Raw genomic sequence first — 16,583 nt, 5'->3', positions numbered from 1 at the left:
CTTTGGCATTTTTGTGGTTTTTGAATTATTTAAACATTAATGAGTAAAATCCTAGGGAAGAATTCAGATAAAGTTTAAACATCAACAAAATACTTTAATGAAATAATATTAATAAACAATAAAAGCTAATTTGTGTGCATTGCTTTCTAAATAAACAAAGTGTGAAAGAATGACCAGTGGAGAGCAAACCACGTTAATTCTTTTACAGTATTATTGAGAAACTACAATGCAAAAATAAAGAGGGAAACTGAAACTGAAGTATTGATTCGATCTCCCTGATATCGATCTGATATTGAAACTGACTTGGTATCAATATTACCAATATTTTTAATTGAGCCACCCACCTCTAGTGATCCGATAAAAGGACACAAATGGAAAAATTTTTTAGTTTTTGGAGGAAAAAGGCAAAAAAAAAATCCCTTGAAGTAAAAATTCCTGACGCCAGCTGTGAACTGCTTCATGTTTTCATGTTATTTGTCAGAATTAATCCGACCAATGACTTAATTCATGAGCCGAATAAAATAAAAGTTTGTGGAAGATGCTTCTGTGTAAAGATGAAGCAGGAAATCTTTCAGCAACAGATGGAAACTGATGGAAACGTTTTATTTTAGACGGATTTTAAACGGAGTCTGGTTTCACAGAGGAACTTTGATCCTGCGCACAGAGCGGACCTGCGGCATGGATGATCACCTGGAACCAGAGGTTCTGATGCGGGGGCTCGGGCCGGCGGACGGTTCCGATGGTCCATTCGGGTCTGTGCGCGCGGCGGAGCCCAGCTTGTCTCCTGCTGCTCTCTGATTGGCTCACGCTTCAGTTCCTCCTGAGGAAATCACTCCTTTTATAGTTAACGGCGCTGCGTGCCGCCGGTTTCCGGGTTGACTCTCACCAGCATGTAGAGGAGGCGGGCCGCCGGGAGACACCTGGAGCACCGCGGGCACATCGGGCCATCGATCCGCTCCGCACTCATCGATCAGCGATCAGTGAAGGTGAGCGCGGCGCTGCGCGGCCGGGAGGGGAGGGGAGGGGTGGAGGCGGCGGGGTCCGGGCCGGAGGTGGGGGTTAGATCTCAGGGTGGATCCTGACTGATCAGACATGTCAGGTCCTGCAGACCGCTGCTGCTGGAGGAGCAGAACCTGCAGCAGAACTTTGAGGTTCCGATGCAGGTTCTGACCCACATGGAGGTTCCGGTCTGAGATCAGATTCTGAGAACAAAATCCTCCAAATCCTGGCGCCTCTCTGCAGGTTCGAGTCTGTTTACCCGCAACCAGCAGCGGGGCTCATTTCCGTTTTCACTCCGCTTCAGACTGTCAGAGCCGCCAGCGGGGAGGCCCGACAAATCAGGGGCTGAGCGCGGCTCCGTCCAGGGGCGATGCGAGGGAACAGGCGGCCGGGGGCTCCGGTCCCCAAGGCACTAATGTTTTAACTAGACATGGGGCTTGATTAAACATTTTAATCAAATATGTCTGAAATTAATTAATCACATTTTAATCAAAAGCTATATATTGACAACATAAGCATCCAATTCAGAAAACGTTTTTGCTGGTAAATTATTGAATAAATCTGTTCTTCAACCATCAGAAATGTTTCTCTATCCATTCAGTTTTCCAGAGTTTCAGGAAGTCCTGATCATTCATGGAGCTTCTTTAGAAATCTGGACTGTGGATGCTGACATTAGCATTAGCTGCTACATGTTTAGCATTGAAATGCTATTTTAGGCTTGAATAGCTTCACTGACAGGCTAACGCCTTAAAAAAAAAATTAATCGCGCTAAATTTTTGAACTTATTAAAATCTATGTAATCAATGAATCAAAATGAAAGCTTTGCATTCTCAGCCTTTGTCATTATAAAATATTTGCAAAATATTAAAAATATGAGCATTATTATGTCTTTCAGCAGCTTGAAACCTGAAATTCTGGACACAAAAATATAAAAATAAAAAAACTGTTTAATATTCTCTCTGCTTTTCTAATTAAATTTTAAACTGACTTAAATTAATACATAAACTGGGCCAATATGAAGAACTGATGTCGTTCATTTCCATCTTGTGTTTAAGGGTCACATGACCTCTACCTGGTCACGTGACCGGGATGCAGAATGTGGGGAATTGAACTGAAGCAGAAGAGCAGAGTCAGCAGTTTATCTATATCTACCAACGGACCCTCTGGTCCAGATTCATCAGCTCTGCATCATTCCAGTCATGTTTTCATTCTTTAATCAGTGAAATGAAGCTTAAAAAGTGAAACTGAAGTTGGTTTTGGGATTCGAACCATCGTTCAGTTTCTGCTCAGCTCTTTCTGTCCGTCTGTCGTCTTTCTGTCGTCTTTCATTCAGGAACAGAAAACCATAACTAGATCCATATCAGGCAATGACCTGATTATAAATGAACACTTTGACCTTTGACCTCATGTGTAGGAAGACGATTCAGCCCCAAAACAGATTAGATCTCATCTTCTTTCTTCACAATAAAATACACATTTCAGAATAAAAGCACTTGATAAAAACATAATAAAATTTAACCAGAAGTTTTTATCAACCTGCAGCTGAACTTTCTTCACCTCTGACCTTTGACCCTACAGGCTGGAGAATGAAAGTACCTTTAGTTCAGATCAGAGGAAACATTAGAGAATATGAAGCTCCGCCTCCAAGCATGATGTCACCACACACCTGGTCAGGGCCGACCGGACCGGACCAGAGGTTCTGGTTCTGGTTCTGGTTCTGAATTTATATGAAGGTTATGATTTTATTCATTTCCAGAAAAAGTCAAAGTTTCTGAGTTTATTTTTTTGTTAATTAAAACTTTACGGACTAAAGGAGCGGATGGTCTAAAGTTAAATAATTAGCCCAAAATTAATATTTTCATGTCAAACAATTTATTTATAAATTCTGACTCAAGATGTTTTTTGTTTAATTATAAAAAAGTATTTAACTTTAAAGAGAAAACAAACCCAGTAAATATTCACATCCCTGCTAATATTTACACATTTCTGCTTTTGCACAGTTTGTTAATAGAAATAGTTTCTATTTAATTCTCAAACATTTATGCACATTTTGGAAACAATAAAGGACATTTCTATTATATTCTAGTCCAAACTGAGAGGTTAAACTCCAGATTTATTGAGAAACTTTAACATTTTCTTCCATTTTAAAAGTTAAGATTCTTTAATATGAATTAAATTAATAACTTTATAGATTCATGTGGTAATTATGAATGATTCTGTCAGATGATCAGAGATATTTGGGTTAAAATGCTTCAGTTTGAACGTTCTGAGAGATTAGAACCCAGGTTTCCTCCGCTCTGGTCCAGAACCCGGTCAGAACTGGTTCTGATTGCTGCGTTTCAGCTGACACAGAGGAAGTTGGAGGTTCAGCTCATCAATATATTTAGAAACGCCACAGAGTTAAAAAAACAACCCAAGATGTTTGCATAAAGCAGCGAGGCGTTGTTGTTAGACGTTAGATTCTGCAGAACCAGCTGGTCGTTTTCCGCAGCGGTTAGCCTCAGGTTCTGCTGTCTGGGTCAAAGTTCTGTTCACCCGGAACCATAACATCACTCTGCGTGACCTTTGACCTCCTCTGACTTCATTCCCTGCAGAAGCAGTAAGTGGACATTCAGGTTAAATCCAACCAAAGCTAACGTGTTAGCCTAGCCTAGCGCTAGCAGCAGAAACGTCTCCTGGTCTTCAGCCAAAGACTAAAGAGAAATCCTCCAACGCTAAAATCTGACGCCTCCATCTTGTTTCCATCTGGTGAAGAAGGAAGTTGGAAAACACTCTAAGATTTTTGCACAAGTAGGACAGAAACTGAGCTGCTTCTGTTCAAGAAAACCACGTCAGACCAGCGAACCTCCTGCAGGATGCTGGAACAAACTGATGAATCCCCAAAAAATGAACAAACTCTCTCAGATCAGAGCAGCGACGTGCTGGACGCCTCCTGTCTGGACTGAGCTGCTTCTGTCCTCAGGAAAAACGTTTCCTGATGTTTTACTGATCCAGTTTATGACAACATGAAGAACCTCGACCCAACATCGCCTAGAAAGACGAACCGTTGGGTCCAGGCTGGCCGGACGGCCAACAAAGGCTCAGATTCTGGTCACCAGTCAAACGACCCGTCTTAGTATTTTGGTTTAGTTTGATCATCAGCTGTCAGACTGAAGGAAACACCCAGAACCTTCTGGAACCAGGCAGGTCCATGAAATGGAGGAAACGATCAGATGACTTTGTGATTAAAGCAGCCAATGTGTCTCGAAGTGAAACTTCCACATTAGGAGTTCACCAATCTCAGCCGGCGGCGAGAAGCGTCAGATTCCTGACCGCAGAGCGAGAGTCCATTACGGCTCGGTTTGGGGAAGTAAAAGTCCATTTTAAAAAGCTGCTCGGGTTAAATATGATCACTGAAACTGCAGGTCGTTTTTAACCGGCGGCTCAAAACGCTTCCAACTGGAAGAAAACTAAAGTTTTATTTATTGACGGAAGTAAATTAAATGTTTCTGCTGGAGGAAAATCTGCAACTTTTTGTGTTTTGGAGAATAAAATAAGGTCAGATGCTTTAAGGCGAAACAAAGTCTTCCTCTGTTTGCAGTCTTTAGCAGAACCGAATGGACCGCCGGGCTCTACAAACCGGGATGAATCGTTTCTGCCGTCGTTCTTTTCTGCCTTTCTTACCTGAAACTCAGCTCGGCCCGTTTTACTTCCTCTGTTTTAAATTTAGGCCAAACTTTCAGAGACTTTGTTGCTTCCTCTTTTCTCCGTTTTTAACACGAAGGCGTCGCTTCCACTTCAGCTTGCAGCCACAAACTGCCAAACTGTCAGGCGGCAAACGCTTTAGAGCACAAAGAGCAAATCTACCCGACAGCATGAAATGCTCTCCAGATAAAGGTGAAGCTGCGAGCTTCACTTCTGCTTTAACTTCAGCTTCAGGGTTTCCTCACTCAAAGATTGTTACTTTAAATGGGATTAAAGTTTATCAGAAACAAACTTAACCAACACAAAGGCCATGAAGAGGAGTTTTACTGCATATTAAATTATTAGTCTTTACTAATATTTATTGGTAAATCCAATTTTAGAAATCTCTCTTTAGAGATTTTTAAAAATGGATTTACCAATAAAACAGCTAAATCAATTTAAAAAAAAATCTCTAAAGTGAGATTATAAGTTTTTTAAACGATAAATGAAAACAGATTGTACATTTCAAGGACTTCTGATTATTAACAACGATTTCAACCTCAGTCACACGAAATGTTTCAAATCCTCCACATCATCCTCATCCTCATCATCATCATCATCATCATCATCATGGTAACTGAAGCCCAGACTCCAGTTTCATGCTGTTATTTACAGAATGAAGTTGGATTGAACTGGATTTAGAAGTTCTGTTTTACCTCCGGTTCTTTAAACTTTAATGTCCTGTCTTGCATCACGTGATGTGAGAATTAGGAAGTGAGACCTCAGCTGAATGTTTTTCACTTGTATCTTTGGTTCTTCTTTAGATTTGACCAGTAAATTCTGACTCAGATGTAAAGTTCTGGTTAAGTTTAAAGACAATCTGTTTAGTCTGTTCATTTATGTTTGAAAACTAGTGTTGGAGTATGGGGAATATAATAATGAAATGGGTTAGCATGCTAACATGACCATTGCTAGGCTAACATCATCAATGACTGATAATTTTACAGTAACACTCACTGCATTTAAAATGCTAATGTTGCTATTAACAGTAGGCTAACATTTCAATTTAGATTTGAATGTTAGTTAGAAATCCAGGAGGGACTCAGAGTAGAGCTGCTGCTCCTTCACATCGAGAGGGTCCAGTTGAGGAGCATCTGGTCAGGATGCCTCCTGGACGCCTCCCTGGTGAGGAGTTCATGTCCCACCAGGAGGAGGGGAAACCCAGGACACTCTGGAGGGACGATGTCTCTCTGCTGGCCTGGGAACGCCTTGGGATTCCTGGGAACGCCTTGGGATTCCTGGGAACGCCTTGGGATTCCTGGGAACGCCTTGGGATTCCTGGGAACGCCTTGGGATTCCTGGGAACGCCTTGGGATTCCTGGGAATGCCTTGGGATTCCTGGGAACGCCTTGGGATTCCTGGGAATGCCTTGGGATTCCTGGGAACGCCTTGGGATTCCTGGGAACGCCTTGGGATTCCTGGGAACGCCTTGGGATTCCTGGGAACGCCTTGGGATTCCTGGAGGAGCTGGAAGAAGAGACTGGAGAGGGAAGACTGGGCCTCCCTTCTGAAACTGCTGACCCCACGACCCAACCAGGATAAGATGGATGGATGGGTTAGCAGAAATTGTGCTAGCTGGCTAACAGTATTTTTAATGATTGAATATTAGCATTAGCATTAGCATCATAGTTGTAGTTCTGTCATGTGAATGTGAGGATTGTTTCAGTAAATGAATATTTTTCATCTGTCAGATCATTTCTATGAGTTCCTGTTGGTTGGGTGATGTAGAATCTGTTTATATCTTTTTAGATCTTTTTAGATCAAGTCTTTAGGAAAAAATCTGGACGTTCAAAATGCCTTCAACCCCGAGCATCATAGTGTCACCATGGTAACCAGTGAGGAGCATCACTTCAGGTTTTTCTCAGTAATGGACCTCAGACCAGCAGACCCACTGTGCTGTGCTAACATTAGCATGCTAACGTTAGCGACATGGTTAACAGCTTTTCTTCTGTGTGTCTAAAGCTACCTTTGCTTCTTGTGTCGGCAGCATGGGGAACCTGATCAAGGTGCTGACCCGAGACATCGACAACAACGCTGGAAACTTCTTCCTGGACTTTGAAAGTAGGAATCAGAGACTCTGACCAGTTGAATCTGTCTGAATCTGTCCAGCTGTTAGCAGCAGCAGATGTTTGGATAATGACTCCAGGCTGTTCCTCCAGATGCTCAGCCTTCGCAGTCAGAGACGGAGGTGTGGGAGAAGGTGAACCAGGTGCTGACGGAGGCCAAGGTCATCCTGGAGGACCTGCAGACGTACAAAGGAGCAGGAGAGGAAATACGACAGGCGAGCAGCTTGATGAATCTATGAAAATATAATAAAACATAGACTAAACATTCAAAGAGCTGGATTTAAAACTACCATTCAGACATTTCACTTACTAAATAAATATTTAGTTTGAAACTTTGACGTTTATAATTGAATTAATAAGATGGAGAAAACAAGACTTTGAAAAACTAATCCCCATTTTTACTGAAAGATTCAACAATTCACATTATTTCTGTTAATTTGTGGCTGTCTAACTTTACAAACGGCAACATGAAGTAATGAAAACATGGTCATTCTAGACTTTAATTTAGCTCTTTATGAAAACATCGATGAGTTTGTTGGAAATCAGAGAGAAATGCTGAAAAGCTTTTCTTCATAAGGTACTAAGCACAGAGGATTTTATTTTGAAAGTGTGCTGAGCTCAGTTCCTGGTGTTGAAGTGTCGTTGTTGCTTTCAGGCCATCCAGAACCCAAACGTTGAGGGCGTTCAGGAGGCGGCCTGGGCCGCTGTGGTTCCTCTGGTCGCCAAACTCAAAACCTTCTACGAGTTTTCACAGAAACTGGGTAACTAACGCTTTTCTGCAATGGCAGGGTTTCAAACTACCAACCTGACCCACTTTTCTTCATGTTTTCCTTCCGGATTGGTTCTCTAAATGTTTAAAGTCTTGGTCATAGTTTTAGTTGTTTCAAAACGTTAAGAAATGTGGTTTAAAACTTTTGCACGGTGCCGTGGTGAGTTTCCGTGTGTTTCCGTCAGAATCCAGCCTGCGTTGCCTGCTGGACGTCCTCACCAGCGCCGACTCGACTCCGACCCAACATCTGGAGCAGAAACAGGCGCTGGCCCGTCAGTTCGCCCACATCCTGCATTTCACGCTGCGGTTCGACGAGCTGAAGGTCGGCTGCTCTTCATCCTCCTCCTCTTCCTCTGGGTCCCTCCTCTTCATCGCTCTGACTCTGTCCCGTTTCAGATGACCAACCCGGCCATCCAGAACGACTTCAGCTACTACCGGCGAACCATCAGCCGCATGCGGATCAACAACATGTCGGTAAGAAACTCGTACAAAGATTCAACTCCAAACTAAATATTTAGTTCATATGCAAATTCACTTACTGATTAGTGGAAGTGCACTATCAAAATAAAAGCTGGATCTTGTGAATCTTTGTATAAACTTCTGCTGGAGACGCTGAATCTCCTCACCGCAGCCGATCACTGTGATGGTAAACTCCTTTATTGTCTTTAAAACGACATAAAGGAACAGAAGAAAAGAAACAACGATTGTTAGAAACCTAAATATTTAGTTAGTAAAACACTGAAATAATTAGCTTGCTAAATATTTAGTTAGAAAGTTTAATATTCATCTGCCAAGCTAAATATTTTTCATCCAAGTTTAAATATGTAATTTGAAGCTGTAACAGTTGAAATGAATGAAAACATGTTGGAAATATTATTTATCGCTGTTAATTTCACAAATGGCTCCTCATAAAGTAGAATTAGATCAGAAAGATTCTCTGTTTGTTAAACCTGGTGCGCCACAGGGACGTGTCCTCGGTCCTCTTCTGTTTCCAATGAAAACAACCTGAAATCTCAGGATGTCAGACGATCTGAAAGTTTGTCTTTGTGAGTTATGAGGTGAGATAAACTGACCACTGAGGGATTTAATCCTGTCGGCTCTAATCTGCCTCAGTTTTCAATCCAAACTCTCGTTTCTGTTCTCAGATATCACTTTGTGACAAAATCAGATAAAAATTTTAATTTAAAATGTAAAGTTTCTTGCACCATCTTTGCTGTGTAACCTGGATGAAACCTTCTCCTCTGTGGAAATGTTCTTCGGGTCGCTGTGAGTCTCTGGGTTCTGCTGGTTTCTGGTTTTTCAGTCGGACTCGGGCAGTGATGTCAACAACGAGCTGGCCAATCGGATGTCTCTGTTCTACGCCAGCGCCACGCCCATGCTGAAGATGCTGAGCGACGCCACGTCAAAGTTCGTCTCAGATGTGAGTTTATCTGTCATTTAATGGGGTTCTTTCCTCCAGGACGGGTTCTGGTTCTGGTTGGTCCAATATTTCTACTGACCGTCTGCTCTGCAGAGACTCATCAGAAAATACAGATTTATGGGAATATAGATGTAATCTTCTGTCACTGTAAGGTGAAAATGAAGAAGAAATGCTTTTGTAAATTTTTACACATTTTCCAGATTAATGTTGGTGAAACAATCAGTGATTAACGGGAGAAACTTTTAAACTTAAATTTAAAACAAATCCGTCCCTTCAGATTTACTAAATCAATACATTAATCAATACATGCAGTTCTGAATGTAGTTTTAACTGATAAATCTTCCAGTTTTTGTGTAATTATTGATTATTGAACAGCAGAACTGATGTGATCAGGTTTTCAGTGTCAGCAGCAGCCGTTGTTTGCTGAGCTCACCAGCAGGGGGCGCACTCCTCCTACTTTAAGCAGCAGAACCAATCCTGGTGGGTTTGTTCCTGCAGGTCCAAGATGGGTTCTTTGGTACCGAACATGTAGCAGTTCTGCCCGGTTTGGGTCTGGTTTCAGAACCACTGGTCCAAACTTTTATCACAACCAAATTAAAAAGTTTTATTTGTAATTCTGGATGTAATTTGAGTATTTTTGTGACCATTTGACTTCATAACTCATAAAAATAACTCGTCTACAAAGAAAGCTACAGTAGTGGAGCTGTGGGATTTTCTCCCATCATGCATCTGCAGCGCAGCGGTTTCCCAGTTTGATGATCCGTTTGTCTCTGCTGTCCAGAACCCCGAGGTTCCCATCGAGAACACGACCGTCTGTCTGAGCACCATGGCCTGCGTGTGCAAAGTGATGCTGGAGACGCCGTGAGTCCTGAACGCATCTTCATCACCTGTAGGGTCTTCCTCCGCCGCTTCGGCCCGACGCTCACTGTGTGTGTGCGTGTGTGCGTGTGCGTGTGTGTGTGTGTGTGTGTGTGTGTGTGCGTGTGCGTGTGTGTGTGTGTGTGTGTGTGTGTGTGTGCGTGTGTGTGTGAGCAGGGAGTACCGCAGTCGCTTCGCCAGTGAGGAGACGGTTCTGTTCTGCCTGCGTGTGATGGTCGGCGTCATCATCCTGTACGACCACGTCCATCCGGCCGGCGCCTTCGTCAAAACCTCCAACATAGACGTACGTCACGCCCAACATCCGGAACCGCAGAGTTTTATCCTCCATGTTTGTTTTCTTTTATGAACATTTGATAATAATTTTAACAAATATGTAGAAAAACACATTTTTCAAAAGAGTTTCATACTGCAGCTTTGATGTTCTGTCATCTGCATCAGTAAAATAATGCAACATTTAAAATCAGAAACAGAACCGATCAGAACCTCCTGATCCAGAAGCGGTTCTGCAGGTTCTAGATTGACGGGTTGTGTTTTCAGATGAAGGGCTGCATCAAGGTTCTGAAAGATCAGCCGCCCAGCAGCGTGGAGGGACTGCTGAACGCCCTGAGGTAGGAGAGAGAGAGGCATCCAACCGTACATCCAACCGTACATCCAACCCCCCCTCTAACCCCCCTCTGCCTCCAGGTACACCACCAAGCACCTGAACGATGAGACTACCTCCAAGCAGATCAAGAACATGCTGCAGGCCAACTAACTTCTTCTTCAGCACTGAGTAGGAACGGAGCGACAGGAAGTGTTAAGGTCCAAATTTCAGAAGAACTACTGAACAAAACTTCAGTTTTTTGTCTTTACTTTGTATTTTATTTTTTTATTATTATTTTTATATTGTAAGTTCAAAAATAGGATGTTTATTGTTGAGGAAGGGAGGAAGATCAGTGTTTGCATTCAGGTTTAATTCTGCCTCCTGGTTACTGATGCTGGGCTGAACGACGCTGGACGTTAAACTGATGCGCTAGCTCCCCCTAAAGGCTGCAGCGATAATTACATCGACTAACTGCTTTTGTTCCAGATTCAGTGACGACGTCTCAGCTTTACTCTGTAGGAACGGAAATGTTTCCGTCTCTCTGGTGTTTCCTGACAGCTCTTTGACTCAGAACCGACTGTTGGGTTATTTCCTCCCAGTACTTCTGTGTGGTGCGTTTAGTCTTACACTGGAAGCCTGAGAACATGGACTGGTCCAAACATTTCAGCTGCTTCACGTCTTCATGGAGGTCAGGAAGCGGAACGAACCTCTGTGATGATGATGATGATGATGATGATGATGATGATTTGGTATGGATGTGAGGAAGATCCTCCCACTGATGAGGATTTTGTTGTTCTCGACCTTTGACCTGATGCTATGTGTTTTGAGCTTTAAGTTTCTTTGTGTCTCGATGCTGCAGGTTTATTGTTTTAAATGATGTTTTGGCCAAATAAAATTTTTACATTTTTAATAAAAATAAAAAAGTTTGTTTTCATCTTTATAAGAAAAACTTTAAGGCTCAAATTCCTGGTTTCTGAAAAGAAGAAAAAAAAAACAAATTCAGTTAAAAATTCCTTTATTTTCCCCAAAGGCAGCAGACGATACTCCACAGTAACTCATCCTGAATAAAACCATCAGCTGTTGGCTGGCACTGCTGATCCAGCTCCTTTGCTTTTGCTGCTCCTCTTTCTGTCTGTTTGGTCGTTTCGTTAGAAAGATGTTGGAGTAGGGTAGTGCTTCTCAATTCAGAACAGCTGATCCAAATGACTGCATGACCATCAAGTCCTGCAGAAACGGATTCAGTCCAGGTGTGGCAGCAGGGAAACACCTGAAACATGCAGGCAGGGGCCCTGAGGATCCGATCTCTCTGCATCCATGAAGCCTCCTGTTAAGCTCCTCTGGGATTTGGGGTTAAAGTTCAGAAGCCAATCAGCCGCTCCTGGATCTGAAAACAATACCATGTTGCCATGGTTACACATGGCTGTGGAGTGGAAATGACATGATGACGCTGAGCGAGTTTAAATCTCCTTCAGTGTCTGAAACCTGATCAAACATGTCGAAATGTTTGATCACTTTGTCTCAATATTATGACCCCTGAGTGTTTTCTTAATATTTCAACTTTAATATCAATGTTTCAACTTTGTCTTTTTAATCTAAATAGTCTAATCTTTTCTCTTTGTTCAACCAGAAAAAAAAATCCACCAATAAAAAAACAAAAACTTGTTTTTCCTCCAGTAAGTGACCCAAATATTTCACAGTTTCACTTGAAATATTTTACGTTAGCCACTAGATGGCAGCAGAATGATCTGCTCTGAAAGAACTGAGCTGATCCTGGTGACAGTAATGTAGAGCTGTGCACCATATGAGTTGTCATGGTAACTAAATACAAGGGGCCCCAGGATTGAGTCTTGGGGTACGCCACGTGATTTAAAGTAAAGGTAAAGCAAATAAATGATAATAAAATATAAAATTCTTCCAACACTGTCTGATGCTCCAGCACCCTCCTCTAGACATCACTGCCCCCTGGTGGCCGTTCAGAAAGAAACCGGGCCTTGAGTGGAGCTGGCCCAACCAGAGGTCAAAGGTCAGGGTTTCCCTTTGCTTCTGTACTGAGCTGCTTGTGAGACATTTAACATCCTGTTTGATGGAGTAGTTTCCCTCTGTGACACTGAAGGAAACTAAAGAATCCCAAGTTGGTGGATTTTTTTCACAGCTTCATCTCATTTAATTAACGAACCAAGTTTAGGGTCAGGAAAAGTGATCCGGGTCGGGTTGAGTTAGAGCAAAGACTAATATTAATATTAATATTAGTCTTTGCTAATATTAATTAATACAAATTAATATTTAGAATTATGTAAATAATAACTATCTGCTAATTCATGTTTTAAAATGTATATTTATTTACCTTTTGAGGAATATTTAGTGTCTGTTTCAGGTTTTCTGATTCTGGATCTGTGGCTGTAATGACCACTGCGGCCTGCAGGGGGCAGAATTGGTCATGTGTTCGTGGTGGTTGGACCTGTGAGGAGACGAGGCAGGAATCAATCAATCAAACTTTATCTGTATAGCACATTTCAGCAGCAAGGCATTTCAAAGAGCTTTACATCAAATCAAACACAAAAATACAATGCAACAGAGAATCAACAATAAAAACAACATCAAGTCAGATTCCGTCAATAAATTTGCAATTGATTACGTTTCAAATAAAACTCTAAACAAGTGGGATTTTACTTGAGATTTAAAGGAAGTCAGTGTTTCAGCTGTTTTACAGTTTTCTGGAAGTTTGTTCCAGATTTTTGGTGCATAGATGCTGAATGCTGCTTCTTAATTAATGTGAGCTGAAGAGGTGAAGCTGCAGGTCCACCTGTTGTCTTTTCCTGTTGAGTCAGCAGGTCAAACTGAAAATCCTCAGAGCAACAAACTCATCAAACTGTGCAGCAGTTTTCAGTTTCTCAGTTTAAAGTATTAAATCTTCTCCAGGTCAGTCTGACCAGCAGGATGAAGCTCAAATCGCCTCAAACTGACGGTTAACAATAAAACCTGTTTGTTCCACATATCTGGTCCTGAAGGAAGTTTAGTGAAACCTCTAGCCAGTAAATGAGTCTCAAACATTCAGCTTTTAAACTGTTTACGTTTCAGTTGTTCAGTAACCATGACAACGCCTGTGGGGATCATCAGGGCTTCGTGTTTATCTCCTGAGGCTTTGGATCCAGTTTTTCACCATAACCGACTCTATTCAGGTCAGATATTATTAGTTTTATCAACGTTTCTTCAGCTGCTGCAGCTAAAAATAAACATGAATGAGAGTTTTTATTTGCTATCAGGCAGATAGTGGGGCAGCCCCCCAGGTGGAGAAACGCTCAGCGCTGCTTCCTGTCAGCTGCTGCAGCTTCATTTCACCGCCGCGCTGAACCCAGAGGGTTAAATCAACCTGTTTAAATAAAATGAACCTTTAGTTTTTATCGTGAGGGTTTTAGGAGTCAGGGTTTGGTAAATGAGCCCGGTCTGTCTGTCAGACCGTCTCAGAGAAAAATGAAGAAAATTTTAAAAGTTTTTGAAACGTTGTTTAAACTTTTGGCTAAATTTCAACATTAGAAACTGTTAATGCAATGTTAATAATTTTCAGATGTAATCATTTATCCAGATACCGAACATGTTTTAAGACTGAATCAATTTTCTGTTGGCCTGAATATGTCAGTATTAGAGCTCCATATAAGGAGCTTCCTTCCTGTCGGTGGACCGGAACAGGAAACTGCTGGGTGTGACTGACAGGCGGCTTGTCGGAGGCCGGAGCTCATCAGCCGCAGCAGGATGGAGGTTTATCTGCCTCACTCTCATTTCTGTCTGGTTTTTCTCTCATTCCTGAACCAACAGATCACCTGCAGAATAAAAACTGTTTGGAACAGACCTGATTCCATCGCTGGGTTTTCAAAAAAAAAGTCCTTCTTTTGTTCAGAAGCAGTGAAACTGGTTTTAAAGTTTTAAAACGAGCTGCTGAGATGAACCTGTTGATCATTTATTCCAGTTGATGATCAATCAGTTAATTCAGTTAATTATTCAGATTAGTTTAAAAGTTTCTACCTAAGGAGATCGGATCGAGTCGTTGACCTGCAGCGTTCACTCCTCCATCAGAGAGAAAAAACTCTCCTTCAACAGGAAGAAACCTCCATCAGAACCAGAACCAGAACCAGAATTATCTGAATCTGAATCCAACGAGAAGCAAAAACAGGAAGCTGAACGTTCAGAAAGGACAGCAGGAGGTCCAGCAGGGACGCTGAGATATTTCTGGAAAATATCCTGAGTGTATAAAGAGCTTCAGTCAGAGATAAATGGTTGCTAGGAAACTGCAGGTTCTGATCCACCGGGTTCAGAAAGAACCCGACCATTGTTCATAATAATAATAATCTGACCAGATCATATCGTTACATGTAGATGTTAACTCTCAGATCATTATAGCATCACATCTAAAATCAGATGTTTTGACAAAATTGTCCATTTCTGATAAATACTATCAATGGAAAGTTGAGTGGAAGGAAAAAGTCTGTTGGAAAAACACTATAAACAGAGATGCCTGCAGCCTGGAGAAGGTTGTGAAGCAAAAACCAACCAGAGAGTTTAGAGGACAAAGTAAGACACCAGAACAGAACCAGCAGCTGGACCAGAGAGGACATCAGAACCACCTGGACTGAGGACTGACCTCAGCATGCTGGCTGCATGGTGTTTGTTTCTTCACAGTGTTGAACCAGACCAAACTCCATTCTGCTCTCAGATTTTCTCCTTCTCTAAATTATCCTCAGAAAATTTGCTACTAAAACAACTTAGGAAGCTCAGATACATGTTAGCATGCTAGCTGACGCTCTATTGGTTGGTGTTTTAGAAGCAGCCAATCCAGGACCAGCATTTATGTTCCTCAGTGCTGATTGGCTGAAGTCCCCAGAGTGGAAGAGCTGAAACAGTTTCCACCGTGTGCATTAATGCAGATTAAGGTAAATTTATTTAAAAACCTTAATCTGCTGGAACTATAAAAAAACAGTTAATATGAATAACATCAGTAAAAGTTGGTGCCAGAACTTCGATATTAATATTACATGTCGACAGTTTTTCTGACATATTCCTCTAAAACCTCCAGATGCTGAACCAGTTTCTCTCATTTCTCCTTCTGTAAAACCTTTTCTTGGGTTTCTGGAGTTTCCACTCTGTATTTTTCTACCTGCTGACAGAAAGTGGCGTAAAACATCTGGATGGAAAGTCACCTCAGGCTGCGGCTTTCAGTCACACTCCAGCTGAGCAGCAGCAGACGCTGTGATCCCGCAGCCTCACTCTGCCTCCGCTCTGCAGCGGGACACACCGTGACTCACGCTGCGCTCTGACTCACTCAGCCTAAAATTATTTAATGTTTCTGCCTTCAGTTCACACAACAACTGATGCGTTTAAAGGGAAATTCCCCCTAAAATGTGTAAAGTCTGTCATGTTTCCTTCAGTGACTCGTCTTTGATTGTTTTGGAAGATTTTTGTCATTGTTGTTTTCTTTCTTCCTGAATTTTATTTGTTGCAGATAAAACAATAATCACAGAAAATCCTTTTTTTCTTAAATTTAAAAGTTTATTTTACTTTACGGAGCTGTGTCTGCCTGGCAGAGAGAGGCTGCAGGTTCAAATCCCAGTCTGGGGTCGTTGTTCTCCATCTCCTTCTCTCTGGGCTGATATTTCTGCTTCAGTCAATCAGGTTTATAACACATTTCATCAACAACGCAGCTCAAAGTGTTCATAAAAACACAAAAATAAAAGTCATAAACATAATAAAGTCTCAGGGAAACCAGAAACAATCATCCTGATGAGAGGCATCATCACAATCATCAATAATCATTAAATATGCTGATCAATGTTCCATTTATTATGTTTCAAAAGCAGCTCTGTCTCAGTGTTTCGGCTGTTTTGCAGTTTTTTTAGTGTCTTCAGGCAGAAAGGTTATTATATTTATAAATAAACTTCATTTAATCAGGAAAATCATAAAATTAAAGGGAAAATGAGTGAAAATCTGACACACATTTAGTTTTGTTGTACAAGTAAATAATTTCTAGTTCATGGTGAGTTCTTGTAATGAACCTCTTAGTCCAACCAGAACTTTGAATGTTTTTGATGGACAAGTTTTGAGTTTTTTGGCTTCCATTGGTTGAAGCAGTGGAATTTAGTTTCCTCTAGTTAA

The 16,583-nt window shown here is 41.6% G+C and overlaps 1 protein-coding gene across 1 annotated transcript; it reads left to right on the top strand.

The window, feature by feature from the left end:
• Window positions 1-831: 831 nt before the first annotated feature.
• On the top strand, window positions 832-11,350 carry LOC122841734 (CYFIP-related Rac1 interactor B-like). Its single transcript, XM_044135302.1, has 11 exons — window positions 832-986; window positions 6,710-6,783; window positions 6,882-7,003; window positions 7,444-7,549; window positions 7,743-7,879; window positions 7,954-8,031; window positions 8,861-8,977; window positions 9,759-9,838; window positions 10,013-10,139; window positions 10,394-10,464; window positions 10,541-11,350. Exons 2-11 carry the CDS (start codon window positions 6,711-6,713, stop codon window positions 10,608-10,610), a joined length of 981 nt encoding a protein of 326 aa, XP_043991237.1. The 5' UTR covers window positions 832-986; window position 6,710; the 3' UTR covers window positions 10,611-11,350.
• Window positions 11,351-16,583: the final 5,233 nt, after the last annotated feature.

This window comes from Gambusia affinis, linkage group LG12 (genome assembly GCF_019740435.1).
Source record: "Gambusia affinis linkage group LG12, SWU_Gaff_1.0, whole genome shotgun sequence".
Taxonomy (NCBI): Eukaryota; Metazoa; Chordata; class Actinopteri; order Cyprinodontiformes; family Poeciliidae; genus Gambusia; species Gambusia affinis.
Note: the sequence above shows the minus strand (reverse complement) of the source record. Positions and strands in the feature narration are given on the sequence as shown.

Excerpts from the sequence above, each read along its gene's own strand:
- LOC122841734 (XM_044135302.1), top strand. The coding sequence starts at position 6,711 with ATGGGGAACCTGATCAAGGTGCTGACCCGAGACATCGACAACAACGCT. Across the intron at positions 8,978-9,758 it reads CGTCAAAGTTCGTCTCAGAT|AACCCCGAGGTTCCCATCGA; the intron begins GTGAGTTTATCT and ends TCTGCTGTCCAG. Across the intron at positions 10,140-10,393 it reads TCAAAACCTCCAACATAGAC|ATGAAGGGCTGCATCAAGGT; the intron begins GTACGTCACGCC and ends TTGTGTTTTCAG.